Source organism: Armigeres subalbatus, chromosome 3, assembly GCF_024139115.2.
Source record: "Armigeres subalbatus isolate Guangzhou_Male chromosome 3, GZ_Asu_2, whole genome shotgun sequence".
NCBI classification, from domain to species: domain Eukaryota; kingdom Metazoa; phylum Arthropoda; class Insecta; order Diptera; family Culicidae; genus Armigeres; species Armigeres subalbatus.
In genome coordinates this window covers 104,147,571-104,173,115 of record NC_085141.1, presented here as the reverse complement: position 1 = coordinate 104,173,115, position 25,545 = coordinate 104,147,571, and the positions used below count along the sequence as shown (strand labels likewise).

The 25,545-nt window shown below is 38.0% G+C and overlaps 1 protein-coding gene across 5 annotated transcripts in view; it reads right to left on the bottom strand.

The window, feature by feature from the left end:
• Positions 1 to 25,545, bottom strand: part of LOC134224766 (pyrokinin-1 receptor) — a 680,810-nt gene that overhangs the window by 39,070 nt on the left and 616,195 nt on the right. For all 5 annotated transcript variants that reach the window (XM_062704331.1, XM_062704330.1, XM_062704329.1 and 2 more), the window contains 2 exons: positions 23,179 to 23,341; positions 13,385 to 13,501 (listed from right to left, as the gene is read on the bottom strand). In XM_062704331.1, the coding sequence (XP_062560315.1) occupies positions 13,385 to 13,501; positions 23,179 to 23,341 (280 nt within the window). The remainder of the gene's footprint in view (positions 1 to 13,384; positions 13,502 to 23,178; positions 23,342 to 25,545) is intronic.

Sequence of the window (25,545 nt, the reverse complement as noted above, 5' to 3'; positions counted from 1 at the left end):
AACCAATTCCCCGAATGCAATTTCCCCGAATAACAATTCCCCGAACGTAACATTTCCCCGAATGTAACAATTCCCCGAATGCAACATTTCCCCGAATGTAACATTTCCCCGAATGTAACATTTCCCCGAATTGTTTCCACAGTGCAGATGAAACTAAAACTGAAAAAGGAATCTGCGTCGTTTAACATAAAGTCGCATAATTGGTTTCTGACATACTTTTGAGTTGCAACAAAGTGAGAGTCATGGGACGACTCGCTTAAAAATTGTAAAAAAGATGCTGGGACATTGGGCCGAAGACAATTACAGTCAAACCTCCATGAGTCGATGTAGAAGGGATCGTCGACTCATGGAAATCTCAGATATGGAATAGAAAATCCTTTGGAAGCCGATTGAAGGGACCATATAAGTAACCCAGGAAATATATTTTAATATGGCATAATTTGCTTCCATGAGTCGATATCGAGTCATGGAACATCGACTCATGGAGGTTTTACTGTATGCCAAACCGTCATTGGGCCGAGTAAGAAGTAAGAAGTGCGAATTAGTAGTGAGTAGTGAAAAGTGAGACGTGAAGTGAGAAGAGCGTAATAAGAAGTGAGTAATGAGAAGTGAGAAATGAGAAGTGAGAAGTGAAAAGTGAGATGTCAGAAGCGAGATATGAGAAGTGAGATGTGAGAAGTGAGAAGCGAGGTGTGAGAAGTGAGTGGTGAGTAGTGAGTAGTGAGAAGTGAGAAGTGAAAAGTAAGAAATGAGAAGTAAGTACAGTAAGTAAGTACAGTCAAACCTCCATGAGTCGATGTTCCATGACTCGATATCGACTCATGGAAGCAAATTATGCCATATTAAAACATATTTTCTGGGCTACTCTGATGGTCCCTTTAAACAGCTTCCCAAGGATTTCCTATTCCACATCTCGATATTTCCATGAGTCGATGGTCCCTTCAATATTGACTCATGAGGGTTTGACTGTACATAGTAAGAAGTGAAAAGTATGGAGTAAGTAGTGAGAAGTGAAGAAAATGACGCAAGAAGTGTTATGTGAGGAGCGAGAAAGAGTGAAATACGAAGTGAGATGTAGGAAGAATGAATGGAAAAATAAGGAAGAAGGATAGAGATACAGGAAGAAAATTACTGCGTCTTCCGGTATAAGGCGAAGGAAAGGGATAATGTTTTTTTAATAATCGCTTCGCCCGGTATTAGAGGAAGACGAGTTATAATGCCTTCTTAAAATGAACACGTTTGCCCGATATAAGACAAAGAGGGTAGATAGACCCTTCTTCAATTGTACACGTTTGCCTGGAGTAAAGCGAAGGAAGGAGATAATGCCTTCCTTAAATGATCACGTGTGCGTAGACGAGGACAAGGATAAGGACAATGGAGGAGATATTGCCTTTTTGAATGAACACATAATTTTTTTCGGTTTATATAATTGATATTTATTGCTAGATGCGATCTCATATATTATATCTATTCCAGCCAAACTCGTCTACATCAAAGGAAGAGACTACATTTATCATAACCTTATTGCAGGCAAATTCCTACTTCTGAAAAGGTAATTTCATTCTACTTTGGCTTATTTCAAGCTAACGTCTAACTTTAATGAATTGATCACATCTACCGTTTCCATAGACCAGGTGGATACAGATTTTTAAAGAAGGAATAACATTCACTTCATTATTCTGGAGAAAACATCTGCTTTCAAAGTAGAGATCAAATTAATCCATTGCGTTATTCCGAGTAGATGTACTACTTTTAAAGAAGGGATCACATTCACCATTGCCCTATTCCGGGCATACGCATTATTTTTTTAAGGATTCATATCCACGATTACAGTGACTTCTTAAGAAGAGATAGACCTTACATAGGACAGGAGTTTGATTTCACAAATTTTTACCATTGTGCTTTCAAACGGAATTTCTGTTTGCGATTCCGCTCCACCAAATAAATTCAGCCTATGTTCGAATATTTTAGAAAAAAAATGAATAGGAAAACACTTTATTATAATATCTTTATAATTTAACAATAAGATATATAATTTAACAGTAAGGAAGATCAAGGGCATACAATACTATCGAAAGATTTGGTCATGTTCGGCATCTCCAAAGAGACACTCTGGAACAAACGCTGCTCTGTTCGGGCGTCGATAGTTTATGACAATTATGTGTTTGCAAAAACTACTTTATTTTCGGGGATTTGTTACATTCGGGGAAATGTTACATTCGGAGAATTGTTACATTCGGGGAAATTGCATTCGGGGAATTGTTACATTCGGGGAAATTGCATTCGGGAAAATTGCATTCGGGGAATTGGTTTTCGGGGAATTGTCGTACAATCAAAAAAAATCCCATGGGATTTAAAAAAGCTGTCTCGATTGGTTTTATCCTGGAGCTCCTCGATGGATGTTTAGTCGTTTTTTTTTTCAAAGGCTCCGCTCCAAAAATTTTGTATATTGTATGGTGTTTACTCAAATTTTAACTAAATGTCTTCGTGAAGGGATTCATATAAAAAATATACCAAGGAATCTTCAAACATATTTTTACGAGTTCTTCAAAACAGTATTAGATGTTCCTTATTATGTTTTATTGCTTGTTGCAGTTGTCTCACATCTAGTTGATAGTAGTTAAACTTTCTATAAATAAAACAATGCTGGAACTCCAAGACCATTTAAAAAAAACAACAACTGAAAACGATAAAATTACTCCCCTCAGCTTTCACGATTGTTTAGAAAGAGTTTAAAAGTCGTGTCAAAAGATACAAGATTACATACAATTTTCCACAAAGATAATAAAAACTTCAACGATTTGAAGAAGTCCGTTCTTGGAGGTCTCCAGGGAGTCCGTGAGAATTCCAAATGGTGGACGAGGGCACCAAAAAACTTATTACATTAATTGCAGCTAATTTTGGAACGATGTGAATTTTGAAAATCTTTCAGGAGTTCTGCGCATTTACTTAAATCTTTGCAAACGACTTGAATTACCTATCGATATTCCACGAATCCTTAATGTTCTATTTCTAGAAGTGATTAGACTTCCAGTAGCTCAGGAAGTCATATGGACTTCCAAGGATTCACACATGCAGAGATTTTTATACACTTATAGAAAATGATAAAAAAAAAAACATTTTTCATACCTGGAATTTTTCGAGGAATGGTCTGGAAAGTCAGGGAAATTTATTCTCAAATTTGAGTCGACACCCGTACTTAGCCGAGTTCAGGACCGGGTGCTTGATGACTTCAATTAGCGTTCCATCGTTCAGCTTCTCCATTTTCAGCAACCGTAAGAAGTGGTTGCGGCTGCGAACTCTCAGAGCGTTGCTAGCGCCATCATTTTCCATGAAAGTCCCATCGATGGGGCTGCCAAGGTAGCTTTCAATGAATTGACGTAGTATGAATGGGTTCTGAGAAAATGGGCCACCCTTGCCTTACATTCGCAGGACTTGAAATGGGCCAGCGGCTACGTTCATTTCCATGAAAAACGACAGATGTCTGCCGGTGAACTCTTCATTGAGCCGACTCGATGTTCCGGTGTCACTGGGGACCCTTGGGTCCCCTAACCGGTAAGGGTGGTCATCGGCCAATTTCATCGCGTGCCGCGCGTGTTGCCAACTTTAATTGGCAATTCGTTTTCCCGGAATTCGCGAAATGAATAAGGGCCAAAAGCATCGAAAAACTGTTTTAAGAAACTTTGCCAATCGTACTGGCGGGTTCAACCGAACAGATGGAGGGGTTCGCTTTTCTGCTACCGCACAAGCCTGTTAATCAAGCGCACTGTGCACTTTCGCCGCATTAGATTTCGTATCATTCCCACCGTACAGGTTACTTCCACGACTTGCGCACGACATCACGCGCCGAATCAAGAGGTACCGTGCACCTCCTTCTCACTTCCCAAAAAGGTTCAAGGGAACGATCAAGAACGATAACAAATCGCCGCGATTCTATCGTTGAGTCGCTGCAGGCAATGTTCCATTTACGTTTCCATACCAACGGCAACAGAATCACAGTCGCCAAGCGTCGCGACTGTCGTGTCGCGTGTGTTTGTGGGAACCTTTCCTTACTTCCTTCAAGCAAGTCACTTTCGCACCAACCGCTTCCTGGCGATTCGTAAGGCACCGTGCGCCTCCTTTGCACTTCTGGATAAAGTTCGTCATTTTACTACCGCACAAATCACTATCGTACCGCGCAAAAAAGAAGCTACCACGCGTCTCCTTTACTATCTAATTACAGCGCGCTGTAACTGCTTCAGAAAAAGTACCGTGCGCTTCCTTCCGTGCGCCTTTTCCAACCAAAATGCTGAATCGACCGTCCGAATGCGTTAGGGGAAGAGGCCCTAGAACGCCCCCCCGGGTTAAAACGACTTTCAGGTATTCACTTAAACACCCATGAAAATCGTTATAGCTAAGGCATAAAAGCAGTCTATGCTTAGCTAGGGCATATTGCCCCTCCTTCCCCTACGGATCGGCCGAATGCGCAAAGTTCACTACTAGTCACTCGCGAGCAGAACAACGTCCGCACAGATAGAACTAAGTCACAACATTGGTGCCGTGACCAGGATGGTGATCTACGAATCGACGCCGAAACGCCATTGGAACATCGGACGTACACCTTATTATGCGGACCCAATCGTCATCAAGATCGTGACGATCTTTGGACGTAGCCAACGTGGTTTCACTAAGGATACATAGTGGCATTAATCGGACGGATCGGCCCCTTTGAGTTGGAGATTTTGACAGCGGATACGTTTGGCGTGTGGCCTTAATAAAAGGTTGAATAGGTGAGTCTATGTTCAGACACCCTTTCATTGGTGGGAAGGTGGTCTCTTGTTGGAATTTCAGAGCAATACGTTCACTTCTGTACCTACTTTCTTGTGACGAGCAGTATCTGAATAGCACCGTTCAATTCGATCATCAGCAGGTCACGCATAGAAAAGCTCGAGTAGAAATGGACAGAATTCGAGTAGGTAATGGACTACATCGAAGGCTTATAGGACAACTAAGTCAACTTAAAGGAACTACATCAATTGTAAATGGAATTCGAGAAAAAATATTACTCGGTAAGGGATGGGTTGTCGAATAAGTTAGCGAGACAGCATGCAACACAAAATACATAACCTAATTACAACATCTCAAATGTGCAAGCTGCGGATTGACTTCCTAATCGAGTCTTCGGCAGACTTGAGTAATATTTTAAAAAATCACTATTTGCGAGCTTCTTCCAAAGTCTATGTGATGAAGTTGGTGGATTCTCATTCTATGAGCGATGCTAACTATAGGGTTGCTAGGGAGGGTTTGGTTCTGGGGTGACATTGCGCACCTCGACTCGCAACGAGCAAACCATGCAAACTATCAGACGAAAGAGCTGTCGAAAAGAGATGCGCAATGAGTCCCCAGGTTTGGTTACTCGTTTCGACTCATGAACTCGCTTCTCGAATATCAGAGGCTAAATAGGAAATCAGATGTTGCGTTGCACGATCTCAACGATTGCATTGAGCCTAACACAAAACCTTTGGATCAACTTGGAGAGAAGACCAACGGTTGGGGTGTGATGTTCATACATTTGATGGGTTCGAAGCTAGACGAAATTATACAAAAGCGGTGGGAGGAGAACGTCGTCTCGCAACGGGAAAGGATTGGACTTCACATAGTTGGTGTAGTTCCTGAAAAAAAAAAAAACAATTCGAGTTTTGGATGCAGTTTGTGATGAACGGCATATTTTCGTTCCAATTCATTCTTGGCCACAAAATAGATTAAAAACTGGAAACCGAAAAAGTTTCGGTCAACTCAGCGACTGAAAATTTCTCCTTGAACTGTGTTGCCTGCCACTATTTTCTCCGGGAATTCCTTTGAAAATTACTCAAAAAAATCGTATGGAAATTCCTCCAGAATTGCTTTGGACATTCCTCTGAAAATTCAACCGGAAATTCTTCCAGTATTTCTTCCAAAAATTTTTTCAGGAATTCCTCCAGAAATACATCAGGGAATTCCTTCAAGAATACCTCAGAGAATTCCTCCAGGAATTCCTTCCGGAAGCCCTCCGAGTATTTCTTCCAGAAATCCTCCGAGAATCACTTCCGAAAACCCTTCAAGAATTCCTTCCGGGAGTTCTTTGAAAAAATCCTCCACGAATTTCTCTGGAAATTCATCCAGGAATTCCTTCCGGAACCCCTCCAAAATTTCCTTTCAGAAACCTTTTGAGAGTTTCTTCCGGAAATATTTCGGGATTTCCTTCCGTGAATTCTTCCACGAACTTCCTCCACGATTTCCTCTGAGAATACCTCCAGGAACTCCTTCGGAAATTCCTCCAGCAATTCCCATGGAAATATCAAAAAAATCCTCTATGAATTCCCTTAGAAATTTTTCCAGGAATACCTAATAGAATTCCTCCAGGACTTCCCCCTCAATTGCTCTGGAAACTTCTCTTGGAATTCTTCTGGAAATCTGTCCAAGAGTTCTTCAGGAAAATCCTCCGCAATTTCCACCAGGAATTTATACAAGAATTCCTCAGCGAATTTTTCCGGGAATATCTTCAGTAATTCCTCCTGGGTTTTTTCCCGGAATTCATCTCAGGATTCCTTCAATAATTCTTACCGGATTTCCTACGGGAATTCCCTCCGCAAACCCTCCGAGAATTACTTCCTGAAACCCTCCAGGATTTTCTCTTAAAAACACTCCAAAAATTCTTTCCAGAAACTCTCCAAGAATTCCATCCGCAGCCCTTCGGGAATTCCTTCCGGAGTTATTCCAGGAAGAATTCCTGGATTAATTTCGGAAAAATTCCTGCCTGGAAGAACTTCCGGAGGAATTCCCGAAGAAATTCCTAGACGAAGTCCCGGAGAAATCTCTGGAGGAATTCCCGGAGAAATTCCTGGAGAATTTCCAAAGGAATTCTCAGAGGAATTCCCGAAGGAATTACCGAAGGAACTCCAGAAGAAACTCCCAAAGTAACTCCCAAAAGAACTCCCGAACGAATTTCAAAAGAAATTCCTTAAGGAATTCCCAAAGGAATTCCAAAAGGAGTTCCCGAATGAATTCCCAAAGAAATTTCCCAAGGAATTCCCGAAGAAATTTCCAAAGGAATTACCGAAGGAATTCCCAAAGGAATTATCGAAGGAATTCCCAAAGGAATTCCCAAAGGAATTCCCAAAGGAATTCCTGAAGGATTTCCCAAAGGAATTCCCAAAGGAATTCCCAAAGGAATTCCTGAAGAAATTCCCAAAGGAATTCCCAAAGGAATTCCCGAAGGAATTCTCAAAGGAATTCTAGGAGGGATTCGGGAATCCCTCAGAGATTTTTTTTCGGGAATTCCTCCGCAAATTTCTTTGGGAATTCCTTCGGGATTTCTTCGCCAATTCCTTTGGGAATTTCTTCGATAAATCCTTTGTTTTGTTTGATTATTATGGGCTCTTTCAGTCTTATAAAGCAGCTAAAACGTTATTGCAGCTATTTTCCGACGTTTCGGTGTATATTTCACCTTCTTCAGGGAGGTGAAATATACAACGAAACGTCGGAAAATAGATGTAATAGCATTTTAGCTGCTTTATAAGACTGAAAGAGCTGATAATAGTCAAACAAAATTGAGCACAATAGTCGAAAGCATCCTTTCAAAGATAAATCCTTTGGAAATTCCTTCGGGAATTCCTTTGGAAATTTTTTCGGCATTTCCTTTGGAAATTCTTTCGGGAATTCCTTTGGGAATTCCTTCGGGAATTCCTTTGGGAATTACTTCGAGAATTTCTTCGGGAATTCCTTCGGGAATTCCTTTGGAAATTCTTTCGGGAAATCCTTTGAGAATTCCTTCGGGAATACACGAAGGAATTCACAAAGGAATTCCCGAAGGAATTCCCAAAGGAATTCCTGAAGGATTTCCCAAAGGAATTTCGAGAATTTCTTCGAGAATTCCTTCGAGAATTCTTTTGGAAATTCTTTCGGGAAATCTTTTGGGAATTCCTTTGGGAATTCCTTCGAGAATTCCTTCAAGAATTCCTTTGGGAATTCCTTAAAAATTTCGTTGGGAATTCCTTCGGGAATTCTTTTAAGAATTCCTTCGGGAATACCTTTAGGAATTCCTTCGCGAATTCCTTCAGAATTCCTTTAAAATTTCTTTGGGAATTCCTTCAGAATTTGTTTAGGAATTCCTTCAAAACTTCTTTGGGAATTCCTTGAAGAATTCCTCTGAGAATTCCTTCAAGAATTCCTTAGGAAAATCCTTCAAGAATTTCTGTGGGAATTCCTTCGGGAATTCTTTTGGGAATCCCTTCAAGAACTTCTTTGAGAATTCTTTCAAAAATTCCTTTGGGAATTCCTTCGGAAATTTATTTGGGAATTCCTTCGGGAATTTCTTCGGGAATTCCTCTGAGAAAACCTTCGGTAATTCCTTCAGGAGTTTGTCTGGGAAATCCTCCAGGAGTGTCTCTGGGAAATCCTTCGGGAATTCCTCTGGGAATTCCTTCGGGAATCACTCCGGGAATTATCTCCGGGAAATCTTTCCAGAATTCCTCCGGGAATTTTTTTCGGAAACTCCAACGGAAAATGTTTGGCAATTCCTCCCAGTAATCCTCCAGGAATCGCTCCGGAAATCGTTTGAGAATTCCTTCGGGAAGTTCTTGGGAATTCCCTCGGGAATTCTTTTGGGCATTCCTTCCGGAGGAGTTTCCGCAAGTATTCCATAAGAAATTCTCCAAGTAATTCCCAAAGGAACTCCCGAAGGTACTCCCAAATGAACTTTCGAAGGAATTCCAAAAGGATTACTCGAAGGAACTCCCAAAGGAATTACCAAAGGAATTCCCGAAGAAATTCCCAAATGAATTCACGATGGAATTCCCGAAGAAATTCCAAGAGGAATTCCCAAAAGGAATTCCCAAAAGGGTACTCGAAAGAATTCCCAAAGGAACTCCCGAAGGAATTCCCGAAGGAATTCTCGAAGGAGTTAAAAAAAAACTCCCGAAGGTATTACCAAAGGAATAAGGAATTACCAAGGGAATTCCCAAAAGAATTCTCAAAGGAATTCCTGAAGAAATTCCGAAAGGGATTTTCGAAGAAATTCTCGAAGGATTTTCCAAATGAATTCTCCTTCGGGAATTTCATTTGGAAATTCCTTCGAGATTTTCTTTGGGAATTTCTTCGGGAAATCCTGTGAGAATTCCGTCGGGAATTCATTTGGGAATTTCTCCGGGAATTTCTTTGTTAATTCCTTCGGGAGTTCCTTTGGGAATTCCTGTGGGAATTCCTTTGGGAATTCCTGCGGAAATTTTTTTGGGAATTACTCTGGAAATTCCATTGGGAATTCCTTCGGAAATTCCTTTGCAAATTCTTTCGGAAATTTCTTTGGGAATTCCTTCGGAAATTCCTTTGGAAATTCCTTCGGAAATTCCTTTAGGAATTTAAGGAATTAGCAATTCCTTCGGAATTCCATCGTGAATTCATTTGGGAATTTCTTCGGGTAATCCTTTTGGAATTCCTTCGAAATTTCTTTTGGGAGTTTCTCCGGGAGTTCCTTTGGGAATTACTTGGAGAATTTCTTATAAAATACTTGCGGAAACTCCTCCGGAAGGAATTCCCAAAAGAATTCTCGAAGTAATTCCCAAGAACTTCCCGAAGGAAATCTCAAACGATTTCCGGAGCTGGAGGATTACTGGGAGGAATTGCCAAACATTTTCCGTAGGAGTTCCCGAAAAAAAATCCCCGAGGAATTCTGGAATTCGGGAGAAAATTCCCGGAGTGATTCCCGAAGGAATTCCCAGAGGAATTCCCGAAGGATTTCCCAGAGACACTCCTGGAGGATTTCCCATACAAACTCCTGAAGGAATTAACGAAGGTTTTCTCGGAGGAGTTCCCGAAGAAATTCCCGAAGGAATTCCCAAATAAATTTCCGAAGGAATTCCCATAGGAATTTTTGAACGAATTCTCAAAGAAGTTCTTGAAGGAATTCCCAAATGAAATTCCCGAAGGAGTTCCCAAAGAATTTCCCAAAGGAATTCTTGAAGGAATTCTCAGAGGAATTCTTTAAGGAATTCCCAAAGAAGTTCTGAAGGAATTCCCAAACAATTTCTGAAGGATTTCCCAAAGAAATTTTAAATGAATTCTGAAGGAATTCCCGAAGGAATTCCTAAAGGTATTCCCGAAGGAATTCCTAAAGGTATTCCCGAAGGAATTCCCAACGGAATTTTAAGGAATTCCCAAAGGAATTCTTGAAGGAATTCCCAAAGGATTTTCCGAAAGAATTTCCAAAAGAATTCCCGAAGGAATTCCCGAAGAAATTCTCGAAGTTATTCCCAAAGGAATTCCCGAAGGAATTCCCAAAGGAATTCCCGAAAGAATTTCCGAAGGAATATCCGAAGGAAATCCCATAGGAATTCCCGAAGGAATTACCAAAGGATTTATCTTTGAAAGGATGCTTTCGACTGTTGTGCTCATTTTTGTTTGACTATTATCGGCTCTTTCAGTCTTATAAAGCAGCTAAAACGTTATTGCATCTATTTTCCGAAGTTTCGTTGTATATTTCACCTCCCTGAAGAAGGTGAAATATACACCGAAACGTCGGAAAATAGATGCAATAACGTTTTAGTTGCTATATAAGACTGAAAGAGCCGATAATAGTCAAACAAAACGGAGGAATTCCCGAAAAAAAATCTCAGAGGGATTCCCGACGGAATTCTCGGAGGATTTCGATGAGGATTTCCCGGAGGAATTCTAGTATTGAGTTTATTTGAGTTATTATTTAAAACACGTTATTGTACGTGGATTTCCCTATTGGGCCCGACCGTTCGAAATAGTCGCTTCTTGAACGGTCGTTGGAATCGCCGTTTTCACCTTCACACTGGTTTTCATGGTAAAATCTGTCAAAACTGACAAATGTGCCACGTGCTTTTTGCTGTTTCCCTCGGACTTCTCTTTCTTTTTCCGATGTTTTGACATCTGTTTTGATAGACAAGGAGCAAAAAACGAGGTAATCTACCAAACATTTATTGAGTTTGGGAAACCTTGCTTCAAAAACGAACGTTTTTAATAGGCAAGTGAACCGACCTTTGAATCCATTGGTCAGGTAAAGGTAGGCTCGAAAGTATTCCCGAAGGAGTTCCTGGAGGTATTCCCGAAGGATTTTCTGGAGCATTTGCTCCAGAGTTATTCCCGAAAGTATTCATGGAAGTTCCCGAACGAATTAACGGAATTCCTGAGAAATTTGCGGAAAAGATCCTCAGAGGAACTGTCAAAGGAATTCTCGGAATTGCTAGAGGAATTCTCGGAGGATTTCCTGGAGGAATACCCGAAAGAATTCGCGAAAGAATTCTTGGAAAAATCTCCGAAGTAACTGACCGAGGAATTCCTGGAATTCCCGAATGAATTCACAGAGGGATTTGTGAAGGATTTTCCGGAGGAATTCTTGAAGGATTTTCCGGAAGGAATCCCGGAGTGATTCGCGAAAACAACCACAAAGAAATTTTGGGAGGAATTGTTTGATGAATTCTCGGAGGAGCTCCTGGAGAAATCTCTGAATGAATTCTTGGAGGAACTTTCGGAGCAATTCCTGGAAGAACTCCCCGTATTTCAGGTGAAATTCACATAATATCTGGCGAATTTCTCGCAGTAATACAAAGAATTCACAAAATTTTTGGAAATATTTCCAGAATATTCCTTTTTGTACATACTGTACATACTTTTTTCAACATACTTATTGTATAAGGCATAGAAGGTAGCAAAATAAATCAGTTCTTAACAGCAATCCATGTCGATCAGTTATGATTATCCCGAAACTCCCAACAATAATGGGCCAAACACAATTGATACGTTTGCGTGCGTTTTGACAGTTTTCTCATAGGAAAACTGTCAAAACGCACGCAAACGTATCAATTGTGTTTGGCCCATAATAGTTTACTTGTCATAACACTTGACTGGGATATCAGAAAATCTCGGAGAATGCATTAAAATTAATGCAAATTAATGCGAACGCTATGTCGACCTTTTCTGATTACATTTTATAATGCGCGAGAAAGACGCAATCGTCGTTAGGTGGAAGTAAACAAGTTTCCTTTGTTATTTATTTACATTGACGTTTCTATTTGAACATTATGTGTGTTCATTCAGTTTGTGTCAGTCAAAAATTCAGTCAAAAATGCCAGCATAAAAACAAAAGCTTCCTGACCCCGACCCTTGCTCGACCCGGGCGGAAGCATAGGCCTTTGAACGCCTAGGTTCGTCAGAAGGAAGAGTTAAGAGCGACTATTGAAAGGTTTAGCGCCCACCGACTGACGAACGAAAACGGCCTACGACGATTTTATTTTACAACCTCCAAGAATATGGCCATTAGCAGCACCAACTTCCATCCTATCGATATATCTGGAGAGCATCACTGCAGACAGAATCTCAAATCGCCCCAAGTCGATCGTTCTGATTGATGGACGGTACTTCTCCGACATTATCGACGTCAGGATCTATCGTTGGGCTTGTATCCACTTTGACCACTATCTGGTGATGGATGAACTGAGCCAAAAACTATCTGTCATCAATAATGTTTTACACCGAAGGCCGCCTCGGTACGAAGTAGAGCGACTGAAGCAACCTGAAGAAAGCGTGGAATACAGCAAACAATGTGAAGGACCGGGTATAAAACGGCATGGGACGAAATCGAGGATGGCGAGATATGACCTCTAATCTGCCGTAATCTGGAAAAGTGACGTAACAGCCATTTTACAACATGCATGTTTTCCGTTTTTCTGTTAAAGAGCTCGATGAGTAGTACTCGTCAACACCATTTTTGGAAAATGGCGTATACGTCACTTTTTCAGATTACGGCAGTAATTGTGTATGTTGGCGTCAAATAGGGGGAATGACGGCCTTGGCAGGTTTTGTTCTATTATTGGCAAGAGGGTTTTTTATGTCAGACTATGCTCAAATTTGGCCTAAACATTCTTTGCATATCAAAGAACATTGTGGCCAAATTTCATAAAATTTGGTCGACAAAAACCCCCCTGCCAATAATAGAACAAAACCTGCCAAAGCCGTCTTTCCCCCTAGTTGATTCAGTGCTTTCTGTTTACATGTAGCTGTGTAAATGAATAAACCTTTAAGTTTCTGTAAAACCGTGTGCACACAAGCAATGGCGGCCTGCAGTATTTTGCCTCTTAGCGTGTTAAAACACGCATAGTTATCTACCCTATCCGATACATACCAGCTGATTGCTAACAAGTTTTGCTAAAGCCTAAAAGATTATTCCATGTCCAGCGGTAGGTACAATGAACAAATAAATTGCTCCATCAATCAACTGGTCATCATATTTCCTAACTGCATCGACCCCAACACCATACTAGCGGCCATGGATGGCCATTGTCGACATGGCATATTTTAAAATTACTGCAGGCTGGGATTAAAAACAACAAAATCCATTCGCACTCACCTGCAGGGAGTTCCGCCGGATGTAGTTATCGGCACTGTACCGCACGCTACTGGTCGGGTGGAGACCGCCTTTGTATCGTGACCGCTTGGACGATTGCATCATCGATCGAGCCCGGAGCTGTTTGGGAGAAAAGGAAGACGGAACGAAGTAGCGTATAAGTGAAGGTGAAGTAAGCTAAGAACGACTTGATGAATGTGACCATTAATTAGGGCTAGTGCGATGGGGAATCGTAATTTATTGTTTAATAAAAGCGAAGAATAAATGCTGATTCATGAGGTCAGCTGATGGTGCAACAGCCTACAATGATAGCCCTGCTGGCAAAGTATAAAAAATATGTATGCGATAAAGAAGTTAAACCTTAGAGATTCTAATTCGTGTCACTACGTTCTTCATGGAACTTAGCCTAATATCAACATGTAAAGTTTTGAGTTTGACACATTTCATTTCTCTCAAATGTAAGCTCAGATTAGGAGTTTGTATACACTTGCAATTACATCACTTTACTAAATGTTCAATTAAGTCGATGCCCGGTATAAACCTTATTTCGTGAACCTTTGCTGATAGTTCTGTGTTTCGTGCTCCACCAGTGAAAATTCTTTGCTAAAACGATTCTAAAAACGATTCTTTTCCTCACACATTGCATAGAATCCAAAACATAACGGGACTTTCATATGTACATATTTTATTTCTGTGTATGGTGGCTTTATAGGGTCATAAAATGATTCGCTACGCTACGTCTGCTGTTCCACTGGTTTCCAGTGCGTACATTCTGGATGGGAAGGACATGTTTCTATATATTGCTGTGCCACTGTCGCATGCCGGATTCCAGCCAGCATACAAAAGCAATCGTGTGTTATCGGTATATGCAATAACGAGAAATTGCTACGGTCGCAGATTTATCATCGCAAGCACCAGGGAATTTAGATTTCAATAGAGACTGGGCACGTTCTTGGTGTTGACCGCAAGTTATTCCGAAACTTCCCCCACAACTGGGCACTACGGTAGTTTATTTTGGGTGTTTGACTGGTAGATGGCCGGAAAGTGATTGTCAGACCATACATGGTGAAAACTCGAGAAAAGCATGTTGCAGAAAGCGACACAATTCATTATCAAGAAGATTAGAATTGTGTTTGTTTATGCTTTGAGAGAAGATTTTTCAGCATGAGTCGTACTGTTATTGAGGCTTTCCATGTGCCATTTGATGTATGAAGACTGAAAACATGTGTTTAAGGAGAGGAATATTTATGAAAATATGCAAAAAACACATTAATGAATCAAATAATACACGAAGTACTACGCTCGAAATTTAGTTGTATCAGCCATATTCAGTAACAATCGTTCATCCATGATCGAGGTTCCGCACCGCACCAAGCGGTTTTATGACTGAAACGAAAATCTTTTCATATCAATTCATAAGTGAAGTATGGTCAATAAAATTTACTGGCATATAGCTTGGGCAGAAAATTGACTATTATTTGTTGAAGCTTGGTGTGATGTTGTGCGAAAGAATGTTCGGTTCATAAAACCATATTTTCTTAATGATGGAGACGCATGGTGCATGATACGACAATCTGAGGCAAGGTCTTGCAAGGCTTTGCTCTTTTTCTAGAGGTGTGCGTCTTAAATCGAAAACTGTAGTGTTTGTCGTTATTTCGTTCAGCAGCAGCTTGGCGTAACTGCGAAAGCAATTTTTTGTTGCCTGGTGCTGTGAAGATTTTTTGCAGAAATTTCCTTTTTTTTTTTTCAAATTTTTGTTTAGCTCCTATCAAACTACATGTACTGTTTATAATCGCACATCTGCGACATCTTCCCTGGGGTTTCTACTCATATGGGACATATATGCGATTACAGACAGTATAGGTTTCTATGTGGGGCATACCACATCCGGTATACTGTTTACCAAAACCCTGTCATAAGACGAGTTTAGTACTATTCAATTTAGTTCCATCACGTTGTAATCTTTACAATTGTTCTGGGCCTTCCTTAGCTGCGCGGCTACAAAGCAAGACCATGCTGGGTGACTGGGTTCGATTCCCGGTCCGGTCTAGGAAATTTTTGGGTTGAAAAATTTCTCGACTTCCCTACACTGTGAAAATTCTTCATATTGAATATATTTGTCGCAAACATTTTTTTTTTTGCAATTCAGTATGTTTTATATGTTTATTTTGCACAAGTATGTTTTATATGAATCCACACATAAATTTTATTACTGCATATTAGAGACCACACATAAATTCCATTTGATCATAGATTATATTAGTACTTCGTGTGGAGAGTGGTTGATAGATTTTTGACCATAAAAATGTGTGAAATTTTGTGAACATAAATGCACCATGATTACGAATGCAAAATTGGTAACTCGGCTTAGAAACCTCGCATTTGAAAACTGTGGAAGTGCTCAGTAAACACTAAGCTGCGAGGAGACAATGTCCCAGTGTGATACCAATAAGAAGATAGTTTTTAGTTCAGCCGATTCAATTTGTTGTTTCGGCTGGATTGAAATTTTAGTTCAGTTAACACACATTAACAATGCAACTGTTATTTTTGTAAATCCACTGCAATCCGAAAATAAAAGAACATTCGTTCGCATTCTGATAATTACAGTAGTAAAGTTAGCGAGTAAAGAATTCTATGCGAATTTTTTGCGAGCCCCAAGATAGACGTAGGTACGTGGATCGATTCTCGCAAGGTTTAATGTTCGAATTGTTGGCTGCATAAAGTAAGAAGTTCATTAGCGTTTTGCATTTGTAGTAGGATGGTTCGGGGATAATAGATCAATCCGAAGCCGTGGAGTGAGTGATTAAACGTGTTTCGAGTTCTGCTGTTCTGAGTTCATCACCAAGCTCCTTTAGTTATTTCTTTCAGAGCTCCTCCAGGAAATTCCTTAAAATATACCGCGGGGACGGCCTGGAGGGACTTCATGGAGAGCTACTGGAGGAACTCCAAGATGAATAGATGGAAGAATTCCAAGAAAAATTCCTTGACGAATTCCAAGCGGAATCCCAAGAAAAACATTTGAGTGAATTCCAGGAGAAATTCCTAGAGGAGCTTCAAGAGAAACTTCTGGAAGAAATTCAAGAAAACCGAGCTGGATGGAGAATACTGTTATGCACTGCACATGCTACTCCGGCCTTAGTCTGAGAAAATAAATGATAATAGCTTCAAGAAAAAAATCCTTCTGGACCTACATAGGAAGACCCTGAGGAACTATAGAAAAAAATTCTGGACTTACTTTATGAGACATCCCTGGATAAACTTCAGGAAATCGAGGGGGAATTTCAACAGGGATCTCCAGGAGAAATTCCTTGATTACCTCCAGGAGATATTCCTGGAAGAAATGCTGGAGGAACTTTAGGAGACATTCCTGGACAAAAGCGTAAGTATTTCCAGGATGAATTTCTCGGGCAACTCCAGGAGTTCCAGAAAGAACGTAGGAAGGTACTCGTGGAGGAATTATAGCACGAACTTTAGAAGAAATTTCTGGAGGAACTCCAGAAAAAAAAAGAAAGGGCAATTTCAGGAGGAACTCCGAAAGGAAATATTGAAAGAAAAAAAATCTGGAATTTCTGGAGGAATGTCAGAAATAATTACAAGAAGAGCTTTAGTAGGAATTCCAGGAAGAACTCTCCAGGATCCCTTGGTAGAGTTCCTGGAGGACCTCCATGAGGAATTCCTAATTCAAATCAAAGGAGGAATTCTTAGAGGAACTTGGAGAAATTCCTGTAGGAATTCTGGGTTGGAATCGTATGAGACATAAATTCCTAAATTCTTGAATTCGTATATTCCTAAATTCCTAAAATCTAAAATTACTAAGTTCCTAAATTCCTGAAATCTTAATTTCCTAAATTCCTAAATTCCCAAACTCCTAAATTCCTAAATTCGTAAATTTCTAAATTCCTAAATTCCTAAATTCTTCCTAAATTCCTAAATTCCTGAATTCCTAAATTCCTAAATTCCTAAATTCCTAAATTCCTAATTTCCTAAATTCCTAAATTCCTGAATTCCTAAATTCCTAAATTCCTGAATTTCTAAATTTCCTAATTCCTAAATTCCTAAATTCCTAAATTCCTAAATTCCTAAATTCCTGAATTTCTAAATTCCTAAATTTCTAAATTCCTAAATTCCTAAATTCCTAAATTCCTAAATTCCTAAATTCCTAAATTCCTAAATTCCTAAATTCCTAAATTCCTAAATTCCTAAATTCCTAATTTCCCAAATTCCTAAATTCCTAAATTCCTAAATTCCTAAATTCCTAAATTCCTAAATTCCTAAATTCCTAAATTCCTAAATTCCTAAATTCCTAAATTCCTAAATTCCTAAATTCCTAAATTCCTAAATTCCTAAATTCCTAAATTCCTAAATTCCTAAATTCCTAAATTCTTCCTAAATTCCTAAATTCCTGAATTCCTAAATTCCTAAATTCCTAAATTCCTAAATTCCTAATTTCCTAAATTCCTAAATTCCTAATTTCCTAAATTCCTAAATTCCTAAATTCCTAAATTCCTAAATTCCTAAATTCCTGGGTTCCTAAATTCTTCCTAGGTTCCTAAATTCCTGGTTCCTAAGTTCCTAAATTCCTAAATTCCTAAATTCCTAAATTCCTAATTTCCTGGGTTCCTGGAGTTCCTGAATTCCTAAATTCCTAAATTCCTGGTTTCTAAATTTCCTGATTCCTGGGATTCCTAAATTCCTGGGTTCCTAAATTCCTGAGTTCCTGGTTTCTAAATTTCCAAATTTCTAAATTCCTAAATTCCTAAATTCCTAAATTCCTAAATTCCTAAATTCCTAAATTCCTAAATTCCTAAAATTCCTGAATTCCTAAATTCCTGGGATTCCTGAATTCCTAAATTCCTAAGTTCCTAATTTCCCAAATTCCTGGGTTCTCAAATTCCTAAATTCCTAAATTCCTGGGTTCCTAAATTCCTAAATTCTAAATTCCTAAGTTACAAATTCCTAAATTCCTAAATTCCTAAATTCTAAATTCCTAAATTCCTAAATTCCTAGAGTTCCTAATTCCTAAATTCCTGGGTTCCTAAATTCCTGGGTTCCTGAGTTCCTGGGTTCCTGGGTTCCTGGGTTCTGGGTTCCTAAATTCCTAAATTCCTGGGTTCCTGGGTTCCTAGAGTTCCTGGGATTCCTGAGTTCCTGGGTTCCTGGTTCCTAGTTCCTGGGATTCCTGAGTTCCTGGAGTTCCTGGGTTCCTGGGTTCCTGGGTTCTCAAGATCCTGGGTTCCTGGGATTCTTCCTGGGTTCCTGAGTTCTTCCTGGTTCCTGGGTTCCTGGGATTCCTGGGTTCCTCAGGTTCCTGGGTTCCTGGGTTCCCCAGGTTCCTGGGTTCCTGGGTTCCTGAGTTCCTGAGTTCCTGGGTTCCTGTAAGTTCCTGGGTTTCCTGAGTTCCTGGATTCCTGGGTTCCTGGAGTTCCTGGGTTCCTGGTTCCTGGGTTCCTGGGTTCCTGAGTTCCTGGTTCCTGGGTTCCTGGGTTCCTGGGTTCCTGGGTTCCTGGTTTCCTAAATTCCTGGGTTCCTGGGCTCCTGGTTTCTAAGTTCCTGGTTTTCTGAGTTCTGAGATTCCTAAATTCCTAAGTTCCTGGGTTCCTAAGATCCTGGGTTCCTGATTCCTGGTTTCCTGGGTTCTTGGGTTCCTGAGTTCCTGGGTTCCTGGGTTCCTGAGTTCCTGGGTTCTGAAGTTACAGTTCCTGAGTTCCTGGGTTCCTGGTTCCTGGGTTCCTGGAGTTCCTAAATTCCTGGATTTCCTGGTTTTCCTAAATTCCTGAATTCCTAAATTCCTAAATTCCTGGTTTCTAAATTTCCTAGTTCCTGAATTCCTAAATTCCTGGGTTCCTAAATTCCTAAATTCCTGAATTTCCTGAATTCCTGGTTTCTAAATTCCTAAATTCCTGGGTTCTGGGTTCCTGGGTTCCTAAATTCCTAAATTCCTAAATTCCTGATTCCTAAATTCTAAATTCCTAATTTCCCAGGTTCCTGGGTTCCTGGATTTCCTGAGTTCTAGGTTCCTAGATTCTGGGATTCCTGAGTTCCTGATTCCTGAGTTCCTGGGTTCTGGAGTTCCTAAATTCCTGGGTTCCTGGGTTCCTGGGTTCCTGGGTTCCTGGGTTCCTGGGTTCCTGAGTTCCTGGGTTCCTAGTTCCTAGAGTTCCTGGGTTCCCTGGGTTCCTAAATTCCTAAATTCTTAAATTCCTGAGTTCCTAAATTCCTAAATTCCTAAATTCCTGGGTTCCTGGGTTCTGGGTTCCTAAGGTTCCTAAATTCCTGGTTCCTAAGGTTCTCAGTTCTGGGTTCCTAAATTCCTGGGTTCCTAAGTCCTGTTCCTGAGTTCCTAAATTCTTCTAAATTCCTGAGTTCTTTAGGTTCCTAAGTTTCCTGGGTTCCTGATTCCTAAATTCCTGGGTTCCCAAATTCCCAGATTCCTAAATTCCTAAATTCCTAAATTCCTAAATTCCTGGGTTCCTGTGTTCCTAAATTCCTGAGATTCCTAAAGTTCTAAATTCCTGGATTCCTGAGTTCCTAAATGCCTGGGTTCCTAAGTTCCTGGGTTCCTGGGGATTCCTGGGTTCCTGGGTTCCTGGAGTTCCTGGTTTCCTGGAGTTCCTGGGTTCCTAAACTCCTGGTTCTAAGGTTCTGGTTCCTTCCTGAGTTCACTGGTTCCTGGATTCCTAGTTCCTAAATTCCTGAGTTCCTGGGTTCCTGGATTCCTGGGTTCCTCAGTTCCTGGGATTCCTGAGTTCCTGGGATTCCTGGAATTCTGGGATTCTAAAGTTCCTAAATTTCAAAATTCCTAAATTCCTAAATTCCTAAATTCCTAAATTCCTAAATTCCTAAATTCCTAAACTGCTGAATTACTAAATTCCTTAATTCCTAAATTCCTGAATTCCGAAAATCGTGAATTCCGAAAATCCTGAATTCTTCAATTCCTTAATTCCTAAATTCCTAAATTCCTAAATTCCTGAATTCCTAAATTCCTAAATTCCTAAATTCCTAAAATCCTAAATTCCTAAATTCCTAAATTCCTAAATTCCTAAATTCCTAAATTCCTAAATTCCTAAATTCCTAAATTCCTAAATTCCTAAATTCCTAAATTCCTAAATTCCTAAATTCCTAAATTCCTAAATTCCTAAATTCCTAAATTCCTAATTTCCTAAATTCCTAAATTCCTGAATTCCTAAATTTCTAAATTTCTAAATTCCTAAATTCCTGAATTCCTAAATTCCTAAATTCCTAAATTCCTAAATTCCTAAATACCTCAATTCCTAAATTCCTGAATTCCTAAATTCCTAAATTCCTAAATTCCTAAATTCCTAAATTCCTAAATTCCTAAATTTCTAAATTCCTAAATTCCTAAATTCCTAAGTTTCTAAATTTCTAAATTCCTAAATACCTAAATTCCTAAATTCCTGAATTCCTAAATTCCTAAATTCCTAAATTTCTAAATTTCTAAATTCCTAAATTCCTAAATTCATAAATTCCAAAAATGTAAAATCTAAAATTCCTAAATTCTTAATCTTAATACTTGGGTCACTTTTAAGTTGGGCCTCCGCTGGTTGGGCAATGGCCCAACTAAAAAGCAACCGTACGTCAAAATTCAATGTAAACACGGAAAACGGGATTGGGCGTCACTGGACATCATTTGTACACGTGTTCAAATGGCTGTCAGTTGACCCAACTAAAAAACCGAATTCGTTTGTTGGGCCGAGGTCGTGGCCCAACCAGCGAATCGCGACTGTATTCCAATATTTCAATATTCGAATACTCCAAAATTCAAAAATTTAAAAATTTTGAAAATTCAAAAATTCAAAAATTTAAAAATTTAAAAATTCAAAAATTCAAAAATTCAAAAATTCAAAAATTCAAAAATTTAAAAATTTAAAAATTCAAAAATTCAAAAATTCAAAAATTCAAAAATTCTAAAATTCAAAAATTCAAAAATTCAAAAATTCAAAAATTCAAAATTCAAAATTCAAAATTCTAAAATTCTAAAATTCTAAAATTCTAAAATTCTAAAATTCTAAAATTCTAAAATTCTAAAATTCTAAAATTCTAAAATTCTAAAATTCTAAAATTCTAAAATTCTAAAATTCTAAAATTCTAAAATTCTAAAATTCTAAAATTCTAAACTTCAAAAATTCAAAAATTCTAAAATTCAAAAATTCAAAAATTCAAAAATTCAAAAATTCAAAAATTCAAAAATTCTAAAATTCAAAAATTCAAAAATTCAAAAATTCAAAAATTCAAAAATTCAAAAACTCAAAAACTCAAAAACTCAAAAATTCAAAAATTCAAAAATTAAAAAATTCAAAGATTCAAAAATTCAAAAATTCAAATTTCAAATTCAAATTCAAATTCAAAAATTCAAAAATTCAAAAATTCAAAAATTTAAAAATTTAAAAATTCAAAAATTCAAAATTCAACTATTCAGAATTTCAAAAATTAAAAAATTTAAAAATTTTAAAATTTTAAAATTTAAAAATTTAAAGATTCAAAAATTCAAAAATTCAAAAATTCAAAAATTCAAAAATTCAAAATTCAAAATTCAAAATTCAAAATTCAAAATTCAAAATTCAAAATTCAAAAATTCAAAAATTCAAAAATTCAAAAATTCAAAAATTCAAAAATTCAAAAATTCAAAAATTCAAAAATTCAAAAATTCAAAAATTCAAAAATTCAAAAATTCAAAAATTCAAAAATTCAAAAATTCAAAAATTCAAAAATTCAAAAATTCTAAAATTCTAAAATTCTAAAATTCTAAAATTCTAAAATTCTAAAATTCTAAAATTCTAAAATTCTAAAATTCAAAAATTCAAAAATTCAAAAATTCAAAAATTCAAAAATTCAAAAATTCAAAAATTCAAAAATTCAAAAATTCAAAAATTCAAAAATTCAAAAATTCAAAAATTCAAAAATTCAAAAATTCAAAAATTCAAAAATTCAAAAATTCAAAAATTCAAAAATTCAAAAATTCAAAATTCAAAAATTCAAAAATTAAAAATTAAAAATTTAAAAGTTCAAAAATTAAAAAAATTCCAAAATTCCAAATTTCCAGAATTCCGAAATCCCAAAATTCCAAAATTCCACAATTCCAAAAAGATTTTTCTGTGTTTTGTTTCATTTTAAATCCTTTTGTCCTTTCCGATTATGTCTCAGGAATCAGTATTGTTCTCGTATTTTTGACTGATCGTTAATCGTTCAATCAAAGTTAAATGAATATTTTCCGCTTATTAATCATTCGACTTGGACGCTAATTTTTCTTCTTCTTCTATGGCTCTACATTCCAACTGGAACTTGGCCTGCTTTGAACATTTTTTTTAATCTAATCTCTCACATCCAGTGCTATGTGCATCGATTTTCCAAACATTGTGATCAACAAATGACTTAGACTTATTATTTGGACTTACACAAGAACATCTAAGACTTTGAAAACCTAATTAGACCGAATGCTAAAAGTTTATAATCAATTAGTTTTAAACGATAATCTAGATAGATATCTAGATGAAGTTGATTATTATAACATAGATTTGATCCCGTATAAAAGTTGCTTTGCATAAAATCGAGCAATTTTCAATATCATTAATTTGTGTAATTCTAAACTTGATTAGCTGATGATAGCGAAACTGATTGAAACAATGACATTGCCTAAGGCTGTGTAATTTCCACCTCGACATTGTATTTGGCTAAACTACCGAAGTGTTAATACGGAAGTAAGCCAGTCCCCCATCCCCAAACCAACGGAATCGACCGACAGGCGACGTTCGCGACACCGTCAGAGATGCGAAACTTACCAGCTTAGTGCTCTCGCAGCCCAGCTTGACGTCTACCATCGTTTCGCGGAAGCTCGATTGATCCCGTGCAAATCCGGTGCCTCGCCGCCGGCCGCACAGCGTCTCCCGGAAGGCAACCCGATACCGGTGGGACATCACATTGTACAGGATCGGGTTGACGGTGCTGCAATGGAACGATAAAGAAAGCAAGCGACTCGTTAAAGTGTGAAAACGGAGACGGTATCACATTGGCGTATTGGGAAGGAAGGGTTTCCTGGGCCACTGACGTATGTTTTGGTAGAGTTTGCATTATCATAGAGAACATTTTTTAGTTTTAGTTTTAGTCTTTAGTCTTTAGCATAGTCTGCTTTGTATACTTTGTATAGTTACGAATTTCATCGCTAACATATGGAAAGTGTCACGATTAAACGTTTGCGAATTAATTGTGTGTGACTTTCCTAAATGTGTCTATAATACCCCTCGTTCCCAAGAGGGAGATGCCTCCGTGTCACTGGTAATGACTGGAATCGAAGCAGACGGTTAACGATTGTAGAAGCCGTGTCGAGTAAACGGATTTGCTAGCACGAAAATAGAAGTGTATTATTTCAATCAATTTTAATTTGAAAGATGTCTCTACGCATCACTGTCGGACAATTAAAAGAACACCAACTTTGAAACGTAATCATGGAAAAAATGCCAAATCAGATTAGAAGCGTATGCTTTTCTCGCTGAAATTGAGTTTCACATGCCATAGATAGGAAGTTGCAAAAAACTTTTGTGGATTGGGTCACTTAGTCGTAATAAACATTGATAATAAAACACTTTTCAAGTTTTGTTGAAATTTTGTACTCTTAACAAATTAGTAAGGACTACAAATCGAATTTAAAAATGGTGGGCCCTGCCAAGACTAGTAAATAAATCTCCATTCCTCTTGAGTAATTGGGTTAAGCACCGTTTTCTCGTTTGACAACTTCTATGCTAATCGCATCATCAGACTGTGCCCAAAAACATTGTGTGTCCATTCTTACAAGCAAACAGTCAAGATCCCCATTCCTTCGACTTTTGATTTGTTCAGCAAACAGAAAAGGGCTTCCCCACTCGATAGGCGCAATGACCCGACAAAGATTACCCCAATCAGGAAAAGTTTTACCTTTGCTCAACAAAACATACCTAACTTCGGATTGATGATTTTGCGCCAAAACTAAACCGATAAACTGTGCGACATGTTTCTGACTGTTCCAGTGCCGAATAGTGAAAAGACTCCTAACAAAAATTGAAAATAATCCACAGAAATGTAATATTGAAACACTTTGGAAAAGCGAGAGATTTTTTTTTATTATTTATTATTTATTATTTATTATTTAATATTTATAATTTATATTATTTAGTTTTAAATTTAAAGCTAAAAAAAGTTCTTCTTGACAATGTTCATTATTTGCATTTTTGTGATTTTACAACATGTTTTTTAGATTTTTATATGTAGGTATGCATCTATTTTATTTTAAAGTTTTGATGTGCAATCATTTTTGTATATTTTGGTTTCTTCTTCTTCTTATTGGAATTACATCCCCACACTGGGACAGAGCCGCCTCGCAGCTTAGTATTCATCAAGCACTTCCACAGTAAGGGTATGCGATAACACACTTTTTCCCAACGAAACGAAACGAAACGAAATTTAAAATGTCTATGTTGATTCGGTTCGAAACGAAACGAAATATAGATTTCTTCCGAGACTTCGAAACGATACGAAATCAAGGTTCATTTAATTCGAAATTTTTCGAAACGAAACGAAATTTTGATTTTTTTTCCGCGGAATTTTTATTGAATTGGTTTTACATTATGTACGCAATTCTGATTCCACTTTTTCGAAGTCTATTTTGCGAAGGTCTGTTTTGCGACCAAAAGAGTTATAATAACTGAAGAGGCAATATATGACAAATCGTCACATTCTGTGCCGCTTTCAAAAGAATTCACCGTGGAGCGTGTGCTCCCGAATCTGATCAATTTTATATCAGTTTTATATCAGTAAGTATATAAAAATAAAGAAATTGTGGGATTTTTTCATATACGGATTCAAATTTCGTTTAAAACCTTAGTTCACCTAAGAATTATGTAATTATGCTGAAACATACTTCATATTGTCTTGTCAGCGTGGTTTTACAGTATTGACTTAGTCAACATTTGAAAATGAATGCTTAGATTTACTTTTTATTTACAGCTGCCAGACGTATACGCAGTTATAGAATTGATATTACTAGATCAACATTTAAAAAGGGCGTATCTGCTAAAAATTATTTCTTCTTATTCTTCGTCTATATATATATATCATACATTTGCTCACTAGAAGAATTCTGGGCACTTTTCTAAAATGCACAAAGATATGTATTT